General features: G+C 34.8%; 4 protein-coding genes across 12 annotated transcripts; 2 read left to right on the top strand and 2 right to left on the bottom strand.

Moving 5' to 3' along the window:
- Positions 1-709: 709 nt before the first annotated feature.
- On the bottom strand, positions 710-4407 carry LOC108208161 (aluminum-activated malate transporter 9). Of its 2 annotated transcripts, none has more exons than XM_064088450.1 (6): positions 3904-4407; positions 3602-3742; positions 3257-3526; positions 3036-3115; positions 2783-2929; positions 710-1630 (listed from the first exon to the last, which is right to left on the bottom strand). In XM_064088450.1, exons 1-6 carry the CDS (start codon positions 4196-4198, stop codon positions 998-1000), a joined length of 1566 nt encoding a protein of 521 aa, XP_063944520.1. In that variant the 5' UTR covers positions 4199-4407; the 3' UTR covers positions 710-997. The 2 variants fall into 2 exon arrangements, with proteins under 2 accessions (XP_063944520.1, XP_017234147.1); XM_017378658.2 differs by having other exon boundaries at positions 711-1630; positions 3036-3175; positions 3904-4405.
- A 4240-nt stretch (positions 4408-8647) lies between these two features.
- LOC108206788 (uncharacterized) lies at positions 8648-12318 on the top strand. Of its 3 annotated transcripts, XM_064088449.1 has the most exons (5): positions 8648-8894; positions 9980-10132; positions 11004-11075; positions 11551-11634; positions 11733-11870. In XM_064088449.1, exons 1-5 carry the CDS (start codon positions 8745-8747, stop codon positions 11778-11780), a joined length of 507 nt encoding a protein of 168 aa, XP_063944519.1. In that variant the 5' UTR covers positions 8648-8744; the 3' UTR covers positions 11781-11870. The 3 variants fall into 3 exon arrangements, with proteins under 3 accessions (XP_063944519.1, XP_063944518.1, XP_017232683.1); XM_017377194.2 differs by having other exon boundaries at positions 8655-8894; positions 11551-12318; XM_064088448.1 differs by lacking the exon at positions 11004-11075 and having other exon boundaries at positions 8649-8894; positions 11551-12318.
- Positions 12319-13842: 1524 nt separating this feature from the next.
- LOC108208963 (uncharacterized) lies at positions 13843-20021 on the top strand. 6 transcript variants are annotated; one of them, XM_017379609.2, is made up of 17 exons: positions 13843-13966; positions 14595-14898; positions 15106-15227; positions 15305-15393; positions 15464-15499; positions 15722-15815; positions 15919-15958; positions 16057-16151; positions 16586-16650; positions 16751-17247; positions 17320-17407; positions 17545-17685; positions 18098-18669; positions 18887-19025; positions 19100-19168; positions 19316-19444; positions 19707-20021. In XM_017379609.2, the coding sequence occupies exons 2-17, from the start codon at positions 14684-14686 to the stop codon at positions 19818-19820; spliced, it is 2505 nt and encodes an 834-aa protein (XP_017235098.1). In that variant the 5' UTR covers positions 13843-13966; positions 14595-14683; the 3' UTR covers positions 19821-20021. The 6 variants fall into 6 exon arrangements, with proteins under 6 accessions (XP_017235098.1, XP_063944517.1, XP_017235101.1 ...); XM_017379612.2 differs by lacking the exon at positions 13843-13966 and adding an exon at positions 14252-14336; XM_017379611.2 differs by lacking the exon at positions 13843-13966 and adding an exon at positions 14253-14302.
- Positions 20022-20347: 326 nt separating this feature from the next.
- On the bottom strand, positions 20348-22550 carry LOC108208965 (reticulon-like protein B1). The gene is made up of 5 exons (XM_017379614.2): positions 22252-22550; positions 21225-21405; positions 20984-21125; positions 20776-20845; positions 20348-20695 (listed from the first exon to the last, which is right to left on the bottom strand). Exons 1-5 carry the CDS (start codon positions 22430-22432, stop codon positions 20526-20528), a joined length of 744 nt encoding a protein of 247 aa, XP_017235103.1. The 5' UTR covers positions 22433-22550; the 3' UTR covers positions 20348-20525.
- Between the last annotated feature and the right edge of the window lie 935 nt (positions 22551-23485).

Here is a 23485-nt window from a genome sequence, read left to right as displayed (position 1 = left end):
TAGCCGTTGAAGATTTCCCTACTTACTGATATCTTTTCTTTAAAATAGTTCCGAAACATCCTTAATGTCAGTTATTATTATTATTGAAGAACGGGAAAATTTCTGCAAATCAACACCATGTAATCTTGTATTTCTTCAATTAATTGAACCCAATTTGAGAAAGGTTTTGCTCGACTTTCTGGAAGTTCAACGTATCTTACCCGTCCCGGACTCTGTTTTGAAGTTTATACTTCGGAACTGTATTTTTAATTTTCTGGGAAGGACATAACTAGTTCCTCGTCCCGGAGCCGGAGTAAAATGTGTATACCTTAGCGGAGATAACCATTAGGATGGCTTATATGAGTGTATTCGATTGAGATTTTAATGGATTGTTTTTAGTCTGTGGATTTTAATAGATTGTATGTGATTTTGATTTTGTACGGATTCTTGATAAAATGTCGCAAGTTGATATGATTTGTTAGGACCCGAATTCGAAATTTGCAGGTTGAATTTCTGTCGGGTCTGCCAACCATGGTACAGAGTGGGCGTCTAGGTCTGGTTTATGTGGGTTAGAATTTTGAGATTTTGGGAAAATTGGTAAGGCTCGTGGCCTTGAGGCTGAACCATCGATACAGAAGTTTCTGTATCCATGCTGATTTATGTCTTAGAGATGTGTAGGGAGTTCCTTGCCAACTTAAGTCTGATATTTGTTGGTGTTCTCTTCTTCTTTAGCATACAATATATGGCATTGACAAGTTTATAAAATGGTTACAGAGATTAAAAAAAAAATGGTAGATTGGTTGGTGCCCAGGCATGTATATAATGCGAGGGTATTCTTTACTGGGATAGGAAAATAGGGGGTTTGTCAGGGCCCGACCTGATACTCAAACACATGTCTCCACTGAGACTTGAACACTCGACCTTAGAAGCGAGGTGTCAACAAGGATACAAATACAATGCTAGGATTTGTTACTTTATTTTAATATTGTCCAACTTAGGACTCACAGTATTCTTCTTTTTACAGAATCTCATCCTTGAATTTTGCCATCTTGGAGAGCTCATCAACTGCTTCAACTAAGTGATCAAGCCGAGCGACAAATTCAATTATCAAAGAAGTGAAGGTGCCAAGTGACAGTGTTGTGGTGCTCTCCAAGGCCTTCATTCGGGTAACAGAGTTTGTTTCAAGCCCTCCTTCCTCCTCAAAAGCATCTACCTCCCTAGACGGCCAAGAATGGAGTCTTCTTGAATGCTTCCTCGTCATCTCATGGTAAGATTCAACACGTGGTGTCACGGGAATCATTACAGGTGTGTCTTGGCCAGCTGGAGAAAGTTTAAGCTCTGAGGCTTCAGTGTCAAGTTCAGCCAGTTGCTCTGATAGTTCAGAGAGGGTGGGCGTAAAAGTTCTAGAGAGTTTGGGAAGTAGCTTAGCTGAGTTATCTGGTGCATCGTTACTAGAAGCAAGGAGATAGGAATGCAGGTCAATGGCGTGTTGGAGTCGTTCTGTTGAGCTATGAACGCATCTTATTAGGTCAGTGTTGAGGCTTCTCGTCATCTCATTTATGTTTTTTCCTAAACATCGAACTAGCTCTGCAGCTTGATTTGTTGCCTCTCGGATCTCTGTCTGAAATGTTAATCTCAGATTGAAGGGTGCCTGTATAGCATTAAATCAATAATATGTTAGCAAAATAGCGAGCAAATGCTAACTCTTCATCATTTCATTATGCATAAAATGAATAAAAGATTTAATTGCTGTTCCCTTCATATGCTATAAACAATCAAGGGCTGTTTGTATCAGAATATCAATCCGGTGAATGGGAATCAGAATGTTGTTTGGTTGAGGGGTTTGATTAGCTGGAATGAGAAACCTATTCTCATTAACCGAATAACTCATTCTTCTCATATTCCAAGGGATTCCATATAATTCCAGTTCTCATTAACAATCCAATTGCCCCCTAGTGTTAATGAGTTAAATATTATATATACTTATATCGAAAATGTTTAGGAGAATTTTTTTTTCTTCCCACTCTAAACTCACATTATTTATCAAGTAGTTTGTCGTATTTCAGATAAAGCCTGTTTTTTATTGTAGGCAAAAGACGAAAGATGCATAATTCTCCCGGTTTGCCCCACTGCTCCGGATATGATGCAGATTCCTACTTCATCGGTTCTTAAATAGGAACAGGGAGATACATGTAAAGTGCAGTAGAAGTCTTGAATTGTCCTGATCAAACAAGATGCAATATGTCCTAAACCAAAGTGCCAGAAATACTGCAGGAATATAAGGTAAGGAATTTTTATTTTATTATTGCAAATTACATTCACAGCATCATTGATTTAGGTTTTTTTTTTCAAGCTGATAAATTTTAGGCCCATTTCATAAGTATATAGGCAGGCATATGGCATATAAATTAGGTCACAAAAATCTTCAAGCCCTTGTTAGGTAGCAGAATAAATAAAATATTGCTTAATAGAATAAGTTCTTAGAATTAAGTTTCCTTATATTCTATTCTCTTGATAAATTGATGTTTAGTTAAGTATGTCCAGCTGATAGTCAGCTCAAACAAGACAATATGGTTTCTAATTGTATGATTCTTCAACTTCCTTGTGTTGTCACCTTTTTCTTTACATCAGCATTGGAATTTTTTCAATTGCCATATTGTTAAGTTGCCAAAAAATCTGGTAGTAATAAGGGATCAGATACAGTATCAGTTCCATTTTTTAACTATTGAATGTTTCATTTCATGATTTATATGCATGTTTTTATGTCTGCCTCCAGATAAAATATGTCCCAATGAGAATTAACCTGAATTTCAGAGTGAAGAACACCATGAAGTGCCATAACCTCGTATGCACAATATCTTAGTACTGCACCAACTTTTACATATTCTGACCAAGGGTAGAAAAAGTGTTGGAACCGGCCATGTGGGGGCTCCCATTTAGCTGAAACTGCCTAAAATCGGAAGCAAAAGTATTCAACATAATAAGCCTGCTAGCCAATTTTGTGGAAAATATAAAAGTATCTGTCTTGAAGAATAAAGGATAAATTTATAATATACCAGGGACTCGAGTTTAGCAGAGGAGTTCAGTGTGGATCTGCATTTTTTATATGCTGGCTCGTCAGGGAACTCATCTATGACTGTTTTGAAGAATTCAGGATTATTTGATCCGTCATCTTCTAGGTATTTCCTCACACATTCTAAAATTTCCCAGATGATGATTTAACATTTCTATAAGTAATACATTGAACTTTTTAAGTTACTAAAACCTGTTGGTTTACCTTCAAGCGAGTCAGCAACTGAATTAAAACTCTTGACTAGTTCCTTGTGCAGCTGCTCACCAGCCCATATGGGAAAAATTAGGACATTCACTAGAACTGCGACAATAGCTCCTATAGCTATTGAGTATAGTCGGTCTATAGACGTTATGATTGGATTTCCCATACGGTATCCAGAAACTACAATTAAGCAGTATGTGAAGAGGACAACTCTGAAACCATACTCATATGGTGCAAGTGATGGCCATAGTTTCATAAATGATGTAACAGTCCCTGTAACATGTCAGAATTTGTTTGAGTTGTCATCCAAATATATTGGCATTACATTTGACAATATATGGAACTTACCGATTATAAAGATGCTGATACCAATTATATAAGGTTCAGCAGTAGTGCCAGAGCTCAAGGCTATTTGAGTTATAACAATAGCTAGTACTCCAGCGAGCAGGCTTCCTAGAGCTCTATTGAGCCCTCGATTGAATGTAGCACCTTCAATAACAAAAATTCCCCTCAGAAGATGCACATGAGTGTTAACTTCATATGCACAGCCGATATTGTACACACATTGTGCATTCGTAATTGTATATGGACAAATGCATGAAGCTCTGTAATTAGAATACATGCATGCAGAGTTGTATTAATGCACTTACCAACTGTGTATTCAAACATTATGGCAACAGTGAGGATGGACCAGATGATGCTTGTACCAAATTCTTTGTAAGGTGCTCGAACTAGTATGAGTAGAGAGACAAGTAGAACAGCGAGCCCTACTTTCAAGGAGAATATTACTCTGTTCCTGTCTTCTTTGCAGAACTCCCAGAGAATTGAAATCCATCCTTTACACGAGACTTTCACATCACCTGATCTCTTTATAGTTCCTGGTATGTTAGTTTTGGTAATGGAAGCTATATTGATCTCAATTGTACTGCCATTTTTCCCATTCATTGTATAATCAACTCTCTGAGCGCTCTTGACAGAGAATTCCAGTTTAGAAACAATACTCCCAAGAGTAGGAGTTTCTAGTGTGTTGTGTTAAAGTTTAAAGTATGCTGAAGAGCTGATACTCTGAGTTTTGAGATTGAAAGAATGAGGAATACAATGGTTGGAATTTAAAGAAGTGGGAGTGAGGCAGTTGCAACTAGCTAGGAGGAGAAAGTTTGTGTCGTAATTAGAAACAAGAATCATACCACAATAATAGAAGGAAAGAGGAGAAAATATTGGATAGGAAGATGCTTGACCTCAATAATGCTGCATGCATGAGGAATTAGAATCTAAACAGCGCAATTAGACTGGCTTCAGGGCCAAACTAGGAGCACCAGCCCCCTTGTTTTGAAGTTAGTTTAAAGTTAAGCTTGTGTAACTAAGATTGTCTGCAGGAGATTTTTGTACGTTGGTTTGAGCCTTCGAAGGCACCCATTCTCTTATTTTGCCTTCTGACATAATTTAGCTTAAGAATTATGAACTAATATATCAAATTATTTTCTCTATTTTAAGGCACTTGGTATTAAAAAATCCCGCCTCTATGAGATTCTAGTTCTTCCCAGTGCTGCTTCTGATGGCCACATCATGTACTCCACTATCGAACACTTTCCACTTTGTTATACTACTCAGTTTTGTATACCCAGTTACTGTTAAGAACTTACACTTTCATGTAGATCTCAGCCTGTTTCACTGTGTAACATGATTAGAACTGAAAAGGAGATTAAGCTGGCATGCTCAATGATTCAAAGATGATCCTGTTTAACGAACCTTTTCATATTTCTTGTAAGAATACTATGTTGCGTGAGATTTGAGCCTTAACTCAAGTTTATTTCTGAAAGATCAACAAGTTGCTGAGATGTTTATACTAAAGAATATGTCTCATTTCATATTCCATGTTTTCTTCTTCCTAGTTTCTAAGCATAGGCAACAGGCTAATGTCTTTCTCAATAATATGTCTTGCAGTATCCAAATATTTTTATCATCTCCTGATGGTCGTATCAAGTACACAAGACCCCGTTAACAACAGAGACTTGGTAAGGTCCTCGTGTACACAACATTACCCTTATTTATTTTGGGTCCTGTTCCCTGACATGCGGTTGTCAGGGAATGTTTATTTGACAACCTACTCCCCAGCCGTTGGATCGACGATCCAACGGCTGGGACAAAAGATTCAGTTTTTAAGTGTCCGCGCTTAAAAACCGCGGACACTAGGTCTTTCCGCGTGTTTCTCCCGCGGACACACATGCCTATCCGCGGTTAATAACAGCGGACAACACAGACTGTGAAAACCCTAAGTGTCTACTTCTAAAAAAATATGAAATTATACTTTTTTTTTTTGAATTTATGGATTTAGATGATTATTATGATTAAACTAATTTTGTTTTGAATAAATAACAATTAACTTTATTTTATATTATATGTTTAGAATTCTTTGTTTATATATTTTTAATAGTTAGTAGATTATTATTAAAATTATCATTATTACCTATACATTCTAATCTTAGTATTTTATCATAAATTTAATTGTTATTTTTTTAAATTTTTTTTATTGATTGACTAATTTTTTTGTGAATAGTTAATATATAATTTTTATTCTTGTCACATATTATATATTATAAGTATTATTTATTTTTTGTGTTATATAAAATATATTTAAATTCAATTTATTTAACAAAAATATAAAATGCTACTTAGACAATGTACTTTATTTTAGACGTTTATGCTAAATATTTTTGTATTTTCTCGATCCTTCTTGCTTTCTAGCTGCATGGTTTGCTGTTTATATTGTTTTTTTCTTTTACTTTAACAAGCTTGTGTAATGTTGTAAAAGACTTTGTGGTTAGGGTGATATTTATGTACTTAAAGAGAATATATAATAAATATTATTCTCTTTTATGTGGTATATATAACACATAAATATTATTCTCTGTAAAATATATAAATATTATTCTTTTTATTGGATATATATACCACATAAATATTATTCTCTTTTAAATTAATTTAAAACTTAAAACAAGAAAAACGTCTAAAAAATATACATTGTCTAAGTAGCATTTTATATTTTTGTTAAATAAATTAAATTTAGATATATTTTATATAACACAAAAAATAAATACTAAGATTAGAATGTATAGGTAATAATGATAATTTTAATAATAATCTACTAACTATTAAAAATATATAAACAAAGAATTCTAAACATATAATATAAAATAAAGTTAATTGTTATTTATTCAAAACAAAATTAGTTTAATCATAATAATCATCTAAATCCATAAATTCAAAAAAAAAGAGTATAATTTCATATTTTTTTAGAAGTAGACACTTAGGTTTTCACAGTCTGTGTTGTCCGCTGTTATTAACCGCGGATAGGCATGTGTGTCCGCGGGAGAAACACGCGGAAAGACCTAGTGTCCGCGGTTTTTAAGCGCGGACACTTAAAAACTGAATCTTTTGTCCCAGCCGTTGGATCGTCGATCCAACGGCTGGGGAGTAGGTTGTCAAATAAACGTTTCCTGACAACCACATGTCAGGGAACAGGACCCATTTTTAAAAGGGCAAAGTCTCTCTCAAGAGTATGTCTTGCACTATCTATTTATTCTTATGTCATCGCCTTAGCCTTAGGTACCAGACTCCAATAAGAGTTTGTTTTTTTTGATAACTTGAACATGTGACCTAACGTATAGCAAGTATACACTTTAGCATCATACCAAGCACAACGTATCTAACACCAAATCTTGTCCACTTATCCGAAAAGCCATGAAGCTGGCTCAGCGTCCCCTCTTGACAACCTCTTGTAGTTTTATCCCTCTCGATACTCCTGCCTTGATGTCAGTCAGTGTTTTCCAGTTTTAGACTTGGAAGGTCCTTCATCTAAAGCTTGGCCATTCATTGGATTTGAGGATGTCATTTCAAGACCTTCCGAATATATTCTGTCAGACAGTACTGAACACAAGATTGTCAATTTCTGTACTTTACAGATATGCCAGTAGCACTACTACTGGTTCATCTTTCACAAACTCAAAACTTATAGGCCCTATAGCAACTTTCCCAGTTCCTCAGCCACATTATCTGCATGCACATTTGAAAGATAGAGTGGATCAGTTTGTTCTTTCGTCACGGTAAATCTCAGTTTTAAATCAAATTTCAGAAGGATGTTCCTTGCCAGTGTCTGCTTGCTAGCTTGGCCATTGAGTGAAGAATTCGAATCCAGAAAACATCTTTATAGAAACTGAAAGCTTGTAAAATTGTGGAAGTGTTACTTGTATTGGTTCCAAGACTCTGAATGTGAGGATATGTGAGAATATGTGCAGTCTGCAGAGTATATTGTTGATGCTCAGAAAGTTGTGCCTGACACCAAATTTATAGACATCAAGTCGGTATTATTTGTCGACATAAATTATGATATTTTTAACAAATATTAAAAAAAATCTTATTTCAAAGATTGACAAGGGAACATAATCAAAACATCTTTGAGAACACAGTTAACAAATAAAAACACCTCATATTAATACACCGCTCATTTCCAAATAATTTTAAAAAAATATTTTAGAATATGTAGCACTAAATTGAATATGATAATCATCTTAGTTGTTCTTTAAATTTTATATATTGATAAAAATCTGAAAATAAAGATTTATGAAAACTCTAAAATAATTTATGGAATTCTGTGAAAAACTAGTAAAAAATATATTAAATAATGTAGTAAAAATATTTGATTGTTGATCAAATGATTCATATCGTCAAGTGTACCCATTCAATCCTTCGGTAAAGACGAACTATATATTAGATAATGTAGAAAAAATATTTGATTGTTGATTAATCGCCAAAGAATAACTATCATGGTTGTGGGGATTTTCATATTAGTATATGTATATTATAATTGTCAAAGATGAACTATCATGGTTGTGGGGATTTTCGTATTAGTATATGTATATTATAATTTTGAAAAAATATATATTTTATTTTTTATATTTATAAAATTATAACACTTAATCTTTGTAAAATATTTTTTTTATCCTTAAAAGAAATTTGACCTTTATAAAATAAAAAATATAGTTTATTAATTTTTTTTGTAATTAATTTAATAGATGTGTAACATAGAGTTTTTTTTAATAAAATTTGTACTGCTATTTTTGTATATTTAAAAATGGTTGATGAAAATTCTTTTACCTCTATGTATATATTTGTTCAGTATTTGTTAAAAAAATTACTGAAATAAAAATAGAAAATTTATCAGTATTTATTTGAAAAAATACTGAAAAAGATTAAGAAATAAAGATAGGGATATAATTGAGAAAAAAATAGCAGCTTTTACAAAAAGAAGAAATAGAAAATGAACAACATTCACAGAAACCATTGCACAAACCCCAGATAAAATTAAACTCCATAGAGTCATACTCCGTAGACCATAAGCACAGGAACACACACATCAGATATAAACAGAATTTACACAGCAGGGTAAATTATAACTTGTATACGACAATCAATCTTGGTTGAAATCGAACCCATGCTTAAGTTTAAATCCCATTGCTTTCTCTCTCAGCGCCCCCTTCTTTTACCCTCTTTCTCTCCCATCAGGCCTTCTCCCCCTCGTCAAGCTCACTTCCCACTTGCCCAATTTTCAGATACCCATCATTTTAAATTCTCTTCAATTAAGGTAATTTCTCATAAAGACTCTAACTTTGTGCACACCCATGAATATTTACCCATAAAGATTCAAACTTTATGCAAACCCGTGATTGTATACTCATAAAAGACTTAAGCTTCATGCCAATTTATGATTATATACCCATAAAGATACAAACTTTATGAATAAACATGAATGTATTTATAAGCATTTTGTGTGTTGGGATGTTTTTCTCCGTTCTTGATTGTTTGTGCATGGGAAATTCTTGTCTTCGTTTGTTATATTTGATAAGGGTTCTTTTAAGAAATTATTTAATTGTAGGATTTGAGTATATATTGCAATTAAGAAGTGTTAACAAGTTAGTTAGAGATGTTAATGGTGATTGAGCATGAATAAGAATGCTACAGGGGAAAAGATTTTGAATTTATGGGATTTTGTTTTTCTGCCATATTGGTTGAAGTTAATTGGTAAATTTATGGGGTTAATTATCAACTAGGTCACTTATTACGCTAGAAAATATCAAGTGGGTCACTGCGAAATTTTTGGTCTCATTTGAATCACTAGAGTCATAAAAAATATCAAATAGATACCTCTAATATCTTTTCGAGGAGTAAACTTTATTTTTCATTGAGTTTCACACATTTATCTTAGCTATTAGTATAATCAAATGAAAGGTTATGAATTCTAGTATTTATGATAATATATTCAGATTTTAAGAAATTTATTTACTATTTATTTTTAATTTTACAATTATTTTGTTTAATTTATATCAAATAAATAATAAATGAATTTTTTAAAATCTAAATATATTATCGTAAATACTAGAATTCATAACCTTTCATTTGAATATACTAACAGCTAAGAAAAATGTGTGAAACTCAATGAAAAATAAAATTTACTCCTCGAAAAGATATTAGAGGTATCTATTTGATATTTTTTATGACTTTAGTGATTCAAATGAGACCAAAAATTTCGCAGTGACCCACTTGATATTTTCTAGCGTAATAAGTGACCTAGTTGATAATTAACCCTAAATTTATGTGAGTTTGTTTCTTGAATGTGTGTGATATCTGTTTATATTTGTTCATCTCTGATGGGTTAGGTTGACTTTGTAGAGGTGGAAAGTTTCGTGCTTTAGGCGTGAAGAATCTCCTTTAGAGATCTCAAAGCATGAATTTGTTGACGATATTCTCCATGAAGATGCTCTGGAGTCTGAGTTTACAAAACCAAGTAGTTCAAAAGGAGATCTGGTTTCAAATCTTAGAGAGGTAAGAACGATTTCTGTATTAAGTTCCAGTTTGAATCTTTTAGGTGCTCAAATGTTTCCTGTAATATAGTCAAGGAGTTAAAATGTTATATTTTGATGATACTTGCTTTAGTTGATTTATGATAGTTTAAGGTCTGGACCTGTTCTGGCAGTTTCCACTGTCTTCATGTTGCAATCCTCATGTTTCTTGGTATGACTTGCACCCATTAGGTTGGTTCCAATCACTGCTGAAAACACTAGTTACAGACCAATTGTCATTCGCCATGTTATACATTGCAAGAGTTTAACAATATATACTAGAGTAATTACGGTATATTTTTCAGGGACTGCATCCTTGGACCTAAATTTTTGTATTTTCCCATTCTTTTCAAGTTAAACAAGTCTTTTGTATTTCGAATTCTCTCCTCCAGGAATATATGCACAAAACATCTGCAGGTTGTGGTCAAACTTGTTTTGTTTAGATATATAATAAATTCAAATGAAGAATAAGGCTGCTCATAAAATTATTGAACTTTGAGTAATAACAAGCTACTAAGTCTTTTGCCAGTGTATGTACTTATGAATTACTTAGCAAGTCATCAGTCTAAGAAAGTGATAGGTTCTTACCTATATATATGCACAAAACATCTGCAGGCTGTGGTCAAACTTGTTTTGTTTAGATATATAATAAATTCAACTGAAGAATAAGGCTGTTCATAAAATTATCGAACTTTGAGTAATAACAAGCTACTAAGTCTTTTGCCAGTATATGTACTTATGAATTACTAAGCAAATCATCAGTCTAAGAAAGTGGTAGGTAAGACCTCTTTCTTAACTGATTGAAAAAGAATCTGATACTTGGGGTTTATGCTTGATTATTGCTTTGTTGTCAGGCTGTAGATGCGGTACGTGGAACTATTAACAAACCGTGGACTGTACCATGGACTGTAGAGACCATCTTGCAGGTAGTCTCTGGCAACAGTTTATGCTATTACTAGTATGCAAACTCTGACTAAGATTTCATGTGTGCTTTAGGTTTTAAATTGTTGGTGATAATATTAATGGTTATTGCGCTTACACTTGTTTACAAGAGATAACTATTTCTTGTAATTATCATCTTCTTTATTAATTAACTGATAAAGCCATATCTACTATATATTGATGAATCTTGTGCTTCCCCTGGAGCTTAACCAGGATGGTTTATACCTTAGTCGTACAGCTAATTTGGGCTTAGGACTCTAGTGATCCACTTTCATGTCAGTAGTTGGGTTTAGGTTGTCGAAACTGGAATCTCCCCTTCAAGTAACGGCTAATTTGTTTAAATTTGCTGTGCCACGTTTATAGCTAGAGTATCTGACGCTTCTGGTAATAGCTTTTGATTGGTGTTCAGCCCAAGCGCTCTATATAATCTAAGCATCATAGATGATCATTTTGCTGCAGGTTACACTTCTTTGGATGACTGCATTCTGGTTTGTGGGTCATTGGTTGGTTCCGACAGGAGCATGGATGATGGGCTACAACAATGTAACTTTAACATATCGAGGTCAAGCATTCCTGAGTCTTTTAATAGATGTAATTGAAGGTTTTGCCGGAGCTGCAATCTTACATCACTGTCTGTCAAGGTTTCGGCCCCTTCCATCCGAGTGGTTCAAATTCAGTTTGAAAGGTGATTGGCTCCTCGACGTTGTTGTTGGATGCCTCATGTTTCCATTGATTAACCGGCTATCACAAATCAACCTCGATCTTTTGCCTATCCTACCTTCAAATTCTGTCTCAAGTATAGAACAATCGATCATTGCAAAAGATCCCGTAGCTATGGCAATATATGCGGTGCTCCTTATGGTGTGTGCTCCTCTATGGGAGGAGTTGGTATTCCGGGGTTTTCTTCTTCCATCATTGACCAGGTACATGCCAATATGGGGCTCAATCCTAGTAAGTTCAGTTGGATTTGCAGTAGTCCATTGGAATATATACAGAGTGTTGCCACTCTTTCTTATTGGGCTTATAACGGGTGTTCTTTATACACGGTCTAAGAACCTATTTCCATCAATTGTCTTGCACAGCCTCTGGAATTTTTTTGTTTTCGTGGATCTAATGAAATGAAATTCTTTACTCTGTAGTTTAGGGTATAAATCTTGTAATCTGTCAATCCCATGTCGCAAGTGTCTTTTGTCCATTACCAGGGTTCAACAAAGTGTCTTTTGTCCATTACCAGGGTTCAACAAAGTGTCTTTTGTCCTGTGATGTTAGTTACTATTATATAGGTCGTCCTTAAATAGTTTCCTTATTGCTGGAAGCCCGGAGATTCCTAGACCAACATTCCAACTAGGTGTAGTTTCTACCAACGTAAATAGCTAGCAATCGAGTTTAGAATGATTTCTCTGGTTTTGGCATATCAGGTCTTGAGCGGGAGGTTCATTTGACAGACTCTGAGGGCTCTTGGCTACAGAGATAGTTCAATCTTTCATTCTTTCAACATAGTCCTTTTATCTTCTTTTTTATTAATCATCCTTTAAAATTATTTTTTTTTCCGTAACAATAAGTTAGTATTTTTTTTATATTTTTAATAAATATTTTTGAGGGAAAAAATATTTTTCTAATAAAATTATTTTCTGACAAAAAAAAAAAAAAGAAAGCCCTGCATTATATATCTCATATCTTGGCCCTTCAAATTGGTCCTCCCAGCTAGTTGGAATTTGGATAACGTTGTCCGTACCGATCCATGTCCGAAAATATAAAATGGCGACTGCAGCAACTAAATATCCATGTAATCAATTTGTCAACAAGCTGCAAACGGAAAATCTGAAACTGAAGCGAAACAACATATACATATTGTGATGGGCCAATTGAACATTAAATTAAATCCTTGTATATATCTTAATATCCTTTCTACATATTTAAAATGCAGAAGAAGATGTTGTTAATATTTAAGATATAAATAAATGAGATGAACGGGCAACAAAGTACAATTTCCCGATTTTCAACGGTCTTCCAGGGAATATTTAGGTCGAAATATTTTTATGGATTGGGGTTAATAAATAATAATTGTGTTGCAGCGAATTGCAGATAAGAAAAGGGGCACAGAATTCTACATTGTAAATTAGAACCACCTCACCAGTCACCACAGCTTTTGCTGTCGTAAAATTTAATTTACGAATGGCTTGACGATATTCGGCAAATAGTATTTCATTATCTTGACTATTTTAATTTTATATATTATAAATATTTTAAAATTATTATATGTAAACATCTTTTCTGAAAGCCGAAATATATATACAAATATAAATAAAATATTAAACAGCTCGTATATGTTCTGAGTTAATTTAAACGTATTATAAGAGTTTTGCATGTTTCATCTTATTTTTCAGAATTAAAATTTTTATTTTAAAAAGAGTATGGTATATTTTTTTCTGAAAATAATAACTATTTCTGTATTATATATGCAAAGCAATTTTATATTCTTAATTCTGAAAATATTATTTAAATAATTTTTTTTAAAATAGTGATTTGGTGGTGAATTGAGAATTGAAGCAGATAAATAGACAATAGTGATGCATGGCGTGGCAAGCTGACATGAAAGCGGGCCCACAAAGCTCAAACTCCGAGGCCAATAAAATACAAAGCGGGAAGAAGCTGATCAACACGCTCACAGAGTCACAGTCTCTCTCTCTGTTGCGTTGGCCACTGAATTATTGTTAGTTATTACAGCAAAATCTTTAAGTTTATCCACCACCTTATTATGTACACTAAAGTAAAACACACACTAACTTTGGTAACCCTCGCCGCCGTTTTTGAACGTGTAGAAACACTCCTCAGAGCAGCCCTGCTACCGTGATATACCTCTCACTCACCTCATGTATTTTTCTGACTTATAAGTTACTTATGAGTCATGAGCTTAGCACAAAACCACCTCTAGAGTTTATTTATTTTTTCAGTCATCTTAGCTAGCATGTAGAATCAGAGTTGTGTTTACATGATTTTGTAGTGTTTTTTATTTATTTGTTCTAGATATTTTTCTTGGATTGGGATTATTTAGTGAATCTTGTTTCTGTTTTAAGTGAATCTTGAATTAGCACACAAATAACACATTTATGTTGCACTAATTTTGATATTAATGGAGCTTTTATTATGTAAATAGGGATCTTCTTACATAGCAAAAAAAAAAAAATTAGGGATCTTCTGTTCTGGATATGTAGAGTACTTCTGCTGTGATCTTGTTTCTTTAGGTTTAGTGTTGTTGGCAGAAATTTATTAACTTGAACTAATTTGATATGAGCCAAGTTAGTGATGACTTTCGAATTTTTGATTGTTTGTTTACAGGGCGTGATTTGTACTTGATTGCAAAGATTTATTTGTTGTTTTGTTAAAGATTCGATTTTTAGTTTCTTAGGTTAAGATTTGTTGGCAAAAGAAAATTATCTTCAAATATTTTGATATGAGCCAAGTGAGTGATGATTTTCAAATTTTCTGTTGTTTGTTTACAGGGTGTGATTTGTACTTGATTGTGGAAATTTGTTTGTTTGTTTTGCTAAAGACTCGATTTCAAGAAGGGAAAGTTTTAGAGTAATTATAGATGGAGCAGAAGCACATTTTGATGTCAGCTTTGGGAGTGGGAATAGGGGTAGGGATTGGATTGGCTTCAGGACATACTGTGAGCAAATGGACTGGTGGTGCTAATTCCTCTTCGAACGCCGTTACGCCCCAAGCCATGGAGCAGGAGATGCTCAATCTCATAGTTGATGGCAGAGATAGCAAAGTCACTTTCGATGAATTTCCCTATTATCTCAGGTATCCTCAAAAAAATTGTATGTTGAGCTTTTTGTTGTGTTGGTAACTTGATATTATCCTCCTGTACTAGCTTATTCGGATATTAATATCGACGTCTCATGCTAATTGTCAGTATTTCCCTTACTAGTTACTACCATAGTACGGTTAGAAATTGCTTTTGTATTGTAATTCATGTTGCTAATTAGACATTTCTTGAGCTTACAACAGTGAGCAGACAAGGGTCTTGCTAACAAGTGCCGCATTTGTTTATTTAAAGAATTTCGACTTTGCAAAGCACACAAGGAACCTTGCTCCAGCAAGTCGAACTATCTTGCTCTCAGGACCAGCAGGTTGGTCTTCTCATAAATTTATGTGTTATCATACACTAGAATATTCACACCAGGTTACCTGTATCTGATTTTTGTAGAACTTTACCAACAAATGCTTGCAAAGGCGTTAGCCCATTATTTTGGAGCTAGGCTGCTGTTGTTAGACATAACTGACTTCTCGCTGAAGGTAAGTTTATGGTTCTTTAAAAATTTTAATTATTTCCTACGGAAGTTCACACTCAATTTCATGTTCACAGATTCAAGGGAAGTATGGGTCTGCCGACAAAGAATTTGTAAGTTTTTCCAAATAGTGCCAGACATCGAGATACATGATTTCTTGAATGATTACTTCTTTTTTTCACTTGTTTTTCCTCATCAGTAGTTTTTTCCATTGCACCGAATTATTATTTCAATAAATTTCATTTAGCAAAAAATTTAAAACACTGAAGGCTTATAATAGCCAACATGCTAATGCCGGAAATGGTTAATGCCTATTCTGACATATTATTTTATAGTCTTTCAAAAGGTCTATTTCAGAAACAACTTTGGCCCGAATGTCTGGTCTCTTCGAATCTTTTTCCACCTTCCAATCACGAGAAGAATCCCCAGGTTAGAAAAAAGTTTATTTTTTGTAACATTTGCTTGCCTAAATATCTTGTCGAATGTTGTTATTTATTCTCCATGATAAGCTAATATCTATTCCCCGTTTCAGGCACATTACGTAGACAGGGCAGTGGTGATATTGGTTCAAGGTATAAGTTCCATTTGCGGACCTAATATGAACTATTGAATTTGGTAAAGTTCTGTCTTCTTTTTTAAATCTTTACTGATATGGTTCCTTCCCTTGCAGTGGATCAGAAGGAGTGCCTTCAAGCCTTCGTAGAAATTCATCTGCCGCAGCTAATTTAAATAGTCTTGGAGCAAATAGTAGTTCTCCAAATCCAGGTTTTGCTGAAAGCTCATTTTTTACAATTTACAAGTCTTGAGTAATTGCATTTACAGATAATGACAGTTCTTCATATATAGAAATGATTTACTACAACAACAGGGAAACGGTTTGTCTAGTGTGTGCCCATGGACACATGCTAAGCACTAAATTCTATGTATTTAGTTCATTTTGATTGGTGTAGTTTTTGTATATGCAGGGGGTCCACTATTATTGAGAAGTAGGAGTCAATCAATATAAGCTAAACTAATAAAATTTAGTGCTTAGCATGCGCCCATGGGCACACCCTAGAAAAACCGTTTAGTCGAAACATGTTCTGTTTCTACAACTAGTACATTTAGATGCTCTAGATCTTCACATGAAGTCAAAAATGTACTGATATACTGATTGGAAGCCTGTCCTTTTTCACTTGGTTATTAATAATATTGTTCAGCTCCTCTCAAGCGTACTAGTAGCCTAGCCTTTGATGATAAGCTTTTCATACAGACGCTATATAAGGTATCACTCTTTTTTCTTAGTTGCATATCGCATGTAATCATTCCGGTGTGTAAATCTTAGTTGGGCTATGATTGAGTAAAACAATTTTCACTTCTTTTAGGTTCTTGTTTCAATGTCAAAAACCAGCCCCATGGTTCTTTATCTTAGGGATGTCGATAGGCTTCTATGGAGATCACAAAGGATGTATATCTTGTTCCATAAAATGTTAAAGAAACTAACTGGATCAGTGCTGATTTTGGGTTCGCGAATTGCGGAACCAGATGATGATAATAGAGAGGTAGATGAGAGGCTTACTTCTGTATTCCCGTACACCATAGAAATCAAACCACCTGAAGATGAGACTCGTCTTGTCAGCTGGAAGTCTCAGCTGGAGAAAGATATGAAGATGATCCAGCATCAGGATACCAGAAACCACGTCATGGAAGTACTTGCAGCTAATGACCTTGATTGTGATGATCTAGCTTCAATCTGCTTGGAAGATGCAGAAATCCTTAGTAAATATATTGAAGAAATTGTGGTGTCTGCAATCTCGTATCATTTGATGAACACAAAGGATCCTGAATACAGGATTGGAAAGCTAGTCATCTCATCTTCAAGGTTGGTTAGTATGTTATAGGATGATTTATTCCGCATTGAAGTCTCTGACTTCTTTTCTGGAACATGAAACAGTTTGTCCCATGGACTGAGTCTATTCCAGGAAGGTAAATCTGTAAAAAAAGATTCCTTAAAGCTGGCAAGTCAATCCGAAGTCCCCAAGGTATGTCACTCATACTTATAACTGATGTGCCTTAAAGAACATATAAATTTCTTTTAATATATTCTTGACCAATTCGCCTCCGCATCTATCTTCTTTCTTCTAATTTTTCTTTAACATATGCATAACACAAATGACAGGAAGGACAAGGGGGAGCTTCTGTTGGTAAGAAGCCGGATGTGAAATCTGAAAGTGCAGTATCCGGAAACAGAAGCGTTCCAGAAACTTCAGCTCCAACTGGGAAGGATGGTGGTGCTACAAACCCAGTAACAAAGGCATCAGTAAGTTTATAAGACTCTTTTTATACATTTCAACTCCTATGCACCCCTCTGATGCACGACAAGGTACTTGCTATTATAACCTTCATGAACCTTCATTACACTGATTATATATGATACATGCCATGGTATAAAAATATACTGAACTTGCAATCTGACATTCAAAACTGATTATATATGATAGTTGATACATGCCATGGTATAAAAATATACTGAACAAGATTGAACCTTCATTACACTGATTATATATGATACATGCCATGGTATAAAAATATACTGAACTTGCAATCTGCCATTCAAAACTGATAATTAATCTGATATTGGAAAGGTAGTTGGGTACTGCTGATGGTTTTTATATTCTGATAATATTACCTTTCTAAGAAAAATGGAGAGCATCTTATAATGCTTGTAATAGGAGCTTCCTCCCCCTGACAATGAATTTGAGAAGAGGATAAGGCCAGAGGTTATACCAGCAAATGAGATTGGTGTGACGTTTGCTGACATTGGGGCCATGGACGAAATTAAGGAATCCCTTCAAGAACTTGTCATGCTACCTCTCCGAAGGCCAGATCTGTTCACAGGAGGCCTTTTAAAGCCATGCAGAGGAATACTGCTTTTTGGGCCTCCTGGTACTGGGAAAACGATGTTGGCCAAAGCTATTGCAAATGAGGCTGGAGCAAGTTTCATTAATGTCTCAATGTCCACCATCACTTCTAAATGGTTTGGTGAAGATGAGAAGAATGTCCGTGCTTTGTTCACTCTAGCGGCCAAGGTCTCACCAACTATCATTTTTGTAGATGAGGTTGACAGCATGCTTGGACAGCGGTCAAGAGCTGGGGAACATGAAGCTATGCGGAAGATAAAGAATGAGTTTATGACTCACTGGGATGGACTCCTTACAAAACAGAGCGAGAAGATCCTCGTTCTTGCTGCAACCAACAGACCATTTGACCTAGACGAAGCAATAATCAGACGTTTCGAGAGAAGGTATACTCCCTGAAGAAATTGATTTATTGATCACTACGATATGCAGAGGGGAAACTTATATGAACAAATCAATTACATCACCTATATCAAGAAAGTACTGTAATTAGCAATATCAGTAAATGAAACATTTTCCAATAGTAAGTTACAACATACATTATTTTATGTTAATTTTGTTGTAAAGAAAATGTTAGCGGTCATGTCTTTACTCTTTCAACAGGATACTGGTTGGTCTGCCTTCTGCGGAAAACAGAGAAATGATACTGAGAACACTGCTAGCGAAAGAAACTGTTGATAAGGATCTAGATACGAAAGAACTTGCTATGCTGACAGAAGGCTACACTGGAAGTGATCTAAAGGTTCTGATTTAATCTTTAGCATTATTGTTGGGATGCATAATTCACAAACTGACAATTTAAAACTTTGAAAACAGAACCTGTGCACCACTGCTGCTTATCGGCCAGTTAGGGAATTGATACAACAAGAAAGGCTGAAGGATCTGGTATGTTCAACTAATGAGCAATGACTAGATTAAATATTAAGTAATAGTTTTCCTCGTGCTTCGGGTACACTCCATCAGTGTCCGTTTATCAATTTCAATTTATTCCCTGTAAACCTTGATTGCTTATTCAAACTTTCAATTTTGTAGGAGAAGAAACAAAAAGTGGCAGAAGCGAAGAAGCTTCAAAATGCTTCATTCATAGAAGAAAAGAAAGAGGACAAAGTCATCAGTATAAGACCACTGAACATGACGGACTTCAGGGAAGCAAAAAATCAGGTGAACATGAGCTTAAAACATCAACTTAATTTATGTAAATCCAAAGAGTTCCCCTGTTTTCCAAATATCATTGTTTTGCATTTGCATGTAGAACTATCTGGTTTTGATCTAAGAAGATTGAGGTGGAAAGTATTAGTCCAACAAAGTCGATGAGTGATATTTCATCAAACATAAAATTATTAGGGTTGTCGTTTACATTACCGGCCCCGTGTTGGGAAAACACAGAGTATTGGTTTGACGTCTTTTGCCAATCTTGCCACAGGTTGCGGCAAGCTTTGCAGCTGAAGGTTCTATAATGAATGAACTGAAGCAATGGAATGACTTGTATGGAGAAGGAGGTTCACGGAAAAAGGAGCAGCTATCATACTTCCTTTGATAACTCTGCAGTAGTCAGAAGTGTGACAATAACATATATTTCTGTTCTGTTTCATCCTACAGACGATCTTTTATCCAAGAATAAGATAGCCTTGAAATAAATTGTGGAGAAAACTACAAAGCAACAGATGATACCAACAGTTCAGTGTAGAACTTCAGTATGTTTGTTTAATTGTTTTATCAGCACAAACTTTAAACTTTACATTCTAGCATGTTGGCTGTGAACTGTGAAGTACTATCTTTCGAGTCTGGGGCAGTGGCCAAAAGGTGAAGCAAACTTTTCTCTTAGAAATTCCACAATCTGAAAGAAAAAAGTTCTCACTTATCATAAACTGCAAGTCAATATATAGTAATGCTAGGTTTCAATGTGTTGCATCCGTTTGCTTATTATATCGAGTCCATACCACCCTGAGCAAATTATTGAACATAATTTGGTCCTCAGATTTTGCAGATGTATAACAATTATCTGGCATCAGTAATCATAAAACGGGATTGCATAGCTATAAGAAACATAAAATATAGAATACGTAAACGAATAACTATATGTATACCATAATTCACAATAATGTCGGTACATGAACCATTTAAGAGCAAAATAAGATCTTCTGTGAAACAATAATATGATGAGTATATAAAGCTAGGTTTCAAACAAGAACAGTCACACGCGAACACTTCAAATCCCATAAAATATAACATCAAGCATCGTCTAATGTGTTTTCTTCTTGCCAAGAGGTCCTTTTGGGATCTTACTCAGAACCTTGGCATCAAACACTGCATACTGCTTCTTGATCTCAATTGTCGCTTTCTCAGCCAAAGGATCTATCTTGTCCTCATATTTATCATACAGAAAAGGCACCGTGAAGAGCGACACAACCCCTGCATTACACAGATTTAGTATCTAATAATATAACAAAGGACTCACTATACATACAAAATTACTCGGGCACATTATTTACCTATGTAGCACAAAGTCAAGAAGTTAAAGCAACTTCCCAAAATTGACAAGATCCACAATCCAGCAACCACCTGGTGATTATGACAGTTATAAGTGTACAAATTTACAATGACAATTAGCTTCCATTATTGAAAATTTGGCCACTCAGTAAAAGCAAGTAGGATATGATTAAACATGCATATATGGCCAACCAATGAAAATTGACATACTGATAGAAACTGCTTCAAATCTTTTCCAAGTGCGATCTGCCTTATGACTGCAAAGGCCCTATTGATCTCAACCCTTAAAGCGGCAGCAATTTCCTTAACTGGCGCCTCAGGAATAGAAACTTCTGGAATCTTAGGAGGAGATCTAGTAGAAAAGGCCAGTAACCAATTAGTTAGTCCACAAAGCACCAATCACCAATATTTACAATACCTATAAGCTCAAATAACATTATGACTTGCTTACTTGTTGATAAAGGTAGTAGCATTGGACCACAAGAACATTATGGCCAATGATAATATCAATGCATGAGAAACAAGAGTGAGAAAGTAATACTCCATCACTTCAAAAAGAAACCAAATTGCTGTCGCCCCACCCAGGATTGCTCCAGATACCTTCTTGTTCTTCCAGAGGAACACATCAGCAGCTAAAGCCACAACGTCAAACTTCAATTAGATTATAAGTGTAACAAAAAAAATACCTTGATGCATTATCAAATATATATATGCTAACCAAGTAAAAACACAATCTAAATCGACATCAAACAAAAGCAACATATTTTTGCATCATATGTTACTCCATCTCAATCATCTAACTTTTGAAAACTCTTTGTTCTAAAGTAAGACTACCTAATCCATTCACAATACAGTTCATTACTACAAAAAAAAAAAATCAAAACTCCAACAAAATACTAAACTACACGTACTTAAACAAGTAATTATGTAATGATATACATAAGTACATATTGTCTACTACCACTTGCACATTATAAGTCCTTCACTTGAAGCATTAACTTGGAATAAGACTTGAGTTCAAAAAATTCATAACAACACTAACTTTACATATTGTCCTCGTATCCAAAAAAAATCGTACTTATTTACTTCCCCGAGCACCTTGAGCTCTCAATATGGTCATTACACAGTCGATCTCGAACTAATTATAATAAACTTCCACTGTAATTACTCCAACTAAACACTGCCAAAAACCTCATAACCTCTGGATCACTTCACCAGAACAAATTAAAATCGATAACTCAATAAAAATAGCAATAATTCAATTAAATCCCAATCACAATTCACAACTCCAATTACTAATTCAATCACTAACTAATCCATACAATTAATCAATTAAATCAACTCAAAACAAATCAAATTCACAAAACTTATACCATAATTAACTAGATCTACTTATCTAATCATTCAATTCACCTAAACAAAACACAAATCAATCATCAGAACAAAAACTTTACGCAAAAACAGTCACAATCACATACGTTTACCACCGCCTAGAACTTTGTGCACCGGCTTCTCGCGCCCAAAGATCCGAAACACCTTCTCCTTCAACGTCGTCGTTTCCGTCTCCGAGTCCGACGAATCGGACGACGACGACGACGAATCGTCGCCTTTAATCTTCTCGCTAATCTTCTCAATCATCGATTCCTCGTGATCCGACATCGTTCTGATCGAAAATCTCAATAAAATTCGTAGCTTTATCTCTCGCAACTCAAAACGTCTCTCTCACTATTCTCTCTGTACGTTTCGTATCGATGTGCGTGCCTGTATATATTGTGTGTCTATAGGTTTATACAGGGTTTTGAGTTTTAAAAAGTGTACGGCGCGTGGATGGGCGAGATTTAATCTCAGCCGTTGAAATATTATCGTATTAAACGTGTGAGCACATCGCGGCCGTCCACGTTGGGTGTGTGATATTTAGTGTTATGAATGGCTGTGAGGAAATGACAGGTGCGTGATTCTGAGCCGTTGGATTTTACTTAGCGAGGGTGGTGCTAAGTTTGTGATTATTTTAATGAATTTTTGTGGAATATAGAAAGGACTTGTGTAATAAGAAATGAAATCTAGAAGATTCTATGGACTGTGTCAAATTTCTGTAGATTCTTGATTAATCTGGGCTGGCCCACGGTATTATGAAGGAGGTATATAAAAAGGTACTCCCTCCGTCCCATTTTAATTGACACTTATTCCTTTTGGGACGTCCCAAAAAGAATGAACCTATTAAACTTACTATTTTTGAACACTACTTTTCACTATTACACCCATTACTTTCTTCCACTATCTCTATTCTATAATAATATAAAAATTATTACACCCACTACTTTCCTCCACTATCTCAAATCTATTATTAAAATTTGGATGGGTCCCACCACTTTACCAACTTTTCAACTAATTTAATTTCTTTTACTACCTTTTTCTTAATCTCCGTGAAAGTCAAAGCAGTTCAATCTTTTCGGGACGGAGGGAGTAGATATCTGTACTTAGCACGGACTCTTCTCTCCCAAAAAAACCCTAATTCTCTCTAGCCTTTCTATTGTCGTAGCCGTCTGGGGCTTCCATCGGTTTTCACCGGTGGAAAGCCCCGAATCAGTTAACTACTTTATTTTATTCTTAGTTTTTGAATAATACTTCTTCTCGAGAAATTTAGATCCAGAGCCATCGGAGATTTCGTTGTCTCTCTTCCGAGCGGGTGAGTTGCAGTCCAATTTTTCTTGT

This window comes from Daucus carota, chromosome 2 (genome assembly GCF_001625215.2).
Source record: "Daucus carota subsp. sativus chromosome 2, DH1 v3.0, whole genome shotgun sequence".
In the NCBI taxonomy this organism is placed as follows: Eukaryota; Viridiplantae; Streptophyta; class Magnoliopsida; order Apiales; family Apiaceae; genus Daucus; species Daucus carota.
Note: the sequence above shows the minus strand (reverse complement) of the source record. Positions and strands in the feature narration are given on the sequence as shown.

Excerpts from the sequence above, each read along its gene's own strand:
- LOC108206788 (XM_017377194.2), top strand. The coding sequence starts at position 8,745 with ATGCTTAAGTTTAAATCCCATTGCTTTCTCTCTCAGCGCCCCCTTCTT. Across the intron at positions 10,133-11,003 it reads TGGTTTCAAATCTTAGAGAG|GCTGTAGATGCGGTACGTGG; the intron begins GTAAGAACGATT and ends CTTTGTTGTCAG. Across the intron at positions 11,076-11,550 it reads CTGTAGAGACCATCTTGCAG|GTTACACTTCTTTGGATGAC; the intron begins GTAGTCTCTGGC and ends ATTTTGCTGCAG.
- LOC108208161 (XM_017378658.2), bottom strand. The coding sequence starts at position 4,198 with ATGAATGGGAAAAATGGCAGTACAATTGAGATCAATATAGCTTCCATT. Across the intron at positions 3,176-3,256 it reads AGTTGCTGACTCGCTTGAAG|AATGTGTGAGGAAATACCTA; the intron begins GTAAACCAACAG and ends GGGAAATTTTAG. Across the intron at positions 2,930-3,035 it reads CTGCTAAACTCGAGTCCCTG|GCAGTTTCAGCTAAATGGGA; the intron begins GTATATTATAAA and ends TTCCGATTTTAG.
- LOC108208965 (XM_017379614.2), bottom strand. The coding sequence starts at position 22,432 with ATGTCGGATCACGAGGAATCGATGATTGAGAAGATTAGCGAGAAGATT. Across the intron at positions 20,846-20,983 it reads ATTTGAAGCAGTTTCTATCA|GTGGTTGCTGGATTGTGGAT; the intron begins GTATGTCAATTT and ends CATAATCACCAG. Across the intron at positions 20,696-20,775 it reads CTTGACTTTGTGCTACATAG|GGGTTGTGTCGCTCTTCACG; the intron begins GTAAATAATGTG and ends TGTGTAATGCAG.
- LOC108208963 (XM_017379609.2), top strand. The coding sequence starts at position 14,684 with ATGGAGCAGAAGCACATTTTGATGTCAGCTTTGGGAGTGGGAATAGGG. Across the intron at positions 17,686-18,097 it reads ACCCAGTAACAAAGGCATCA|GAGCTTCCTCCCCCTGACAA; the intron begins GTAAGTTTATAA and ends TGCTTGTAATAG. Across the intron at positions 19,026-19,099 it reads ACACTGGAAGTGATCTAAAG|AACCTGTGCACCACTGCTGC; the intron begins GTTCTGATTTAA and ends CTTTGAAAACAG.